Source organism: Haliaeetus leucocephalus, unplaced genomic scaffold (assembly GCF_000737465.1).
Source record: "Haliaeetus leucocephalus isolate CR32 unplaced genomic scaffold, Haliaeetus_leucocephalus-4.0 Scaffold439, whole genome shotgun sequence".
Taxonomy (NCBI): Eukaryota; Metazoa; Chordata; class Aves; order Accipitriformes; family Accipitridae; genus Haliaeetus; species Haliaeetus leucocephalus.
The window spans coordinates 6,554,719-6,555,460 of NW_010972875.1; the positions used below are offsets into that span (position 1 = coordinate 6,554,719).

Here is a 742-nt window from a genome sequence, read left to right on the forward strand (position 1 = left end):
CAAAATGAAGCTGTTGAGTAGATGGATCCTGGGAAGAGGAAAAAAATGGTGAAGGGGTGGCACCACAGGCACTGTCTCACAGTGGCATGGGGAAGGGGGTGGGCAGAGCATTCCCACAATGCCAGCAGATGAAGTTTGGAGACCCAAACTGCTTAATTCCTTACACCTAAAGGTGTAAGAGTCTTGTAGATGGCATTTCCACGTTACTTTTTATATGAATATATATATATATTTATACAACACGAAAGGCTCAAGTGATATCCAGGTCACAGTTCATGTACCTCTCACACACAGAGGGCCCAAGACGGTCGCCAGGGCCTTGGACCAGGGGCACACCTCGTACCCTTTGGAGGATTCGAGCATTTGGGGAAGGCACCCCGGGGCTCCTGGGTGGGACCTGCGGCCCCCAAGGCACGGGACGGGACGGGACGGGACGCCAGCCCAGGCCAGGTTGTTCCCTCAGGATCGCGGCTGCCGGAGCAGCCCCTCGCTCGGCGCCAGGCGGCGGTGAGGCAGGGCCCGGCCCTGACCGGGCCGCCGAGAGGCGACCGGCAGCGCCCAGCGGCCGCGGGGAGCCCCACCCCTGGCAACGTCACTCCAACCCCCCAACAGAGCGAGGAACGACTGCGAGCGGTGACGCTTGTGGGCGACGCACGTGACATCAGAGCGGTGGGACGGGCCGGGGGAGGTGGTAAGATGGCGGCGGCGGCCGGATTCGCGTCCTCCGCCCCCCTCGCCACCA

General features: G+C 61.7%; 1 protein-coding gene across 1 annotated transcript in view; it reads left to right on the forward strand.

The window, feature by feature from the left end:
• SLAIN2 (SLAIN motif family, member 2) overlaps nucleotides 1-742 on the forward strand; it is a 40,282-nt gene that overhangs the window by 4,045 nt on the left and 35,495 nt on the right. The window contains exon 2 of the mRNA XM_010574558.1: nucleotides 295-691. Coding sequence (XP_010572860.1) covers nucleotides 295-691 — 397 coding nt within the window. The remainder of the gene's footprint in view (nucleotides 1-294; nucleotides 692-742) is intronic.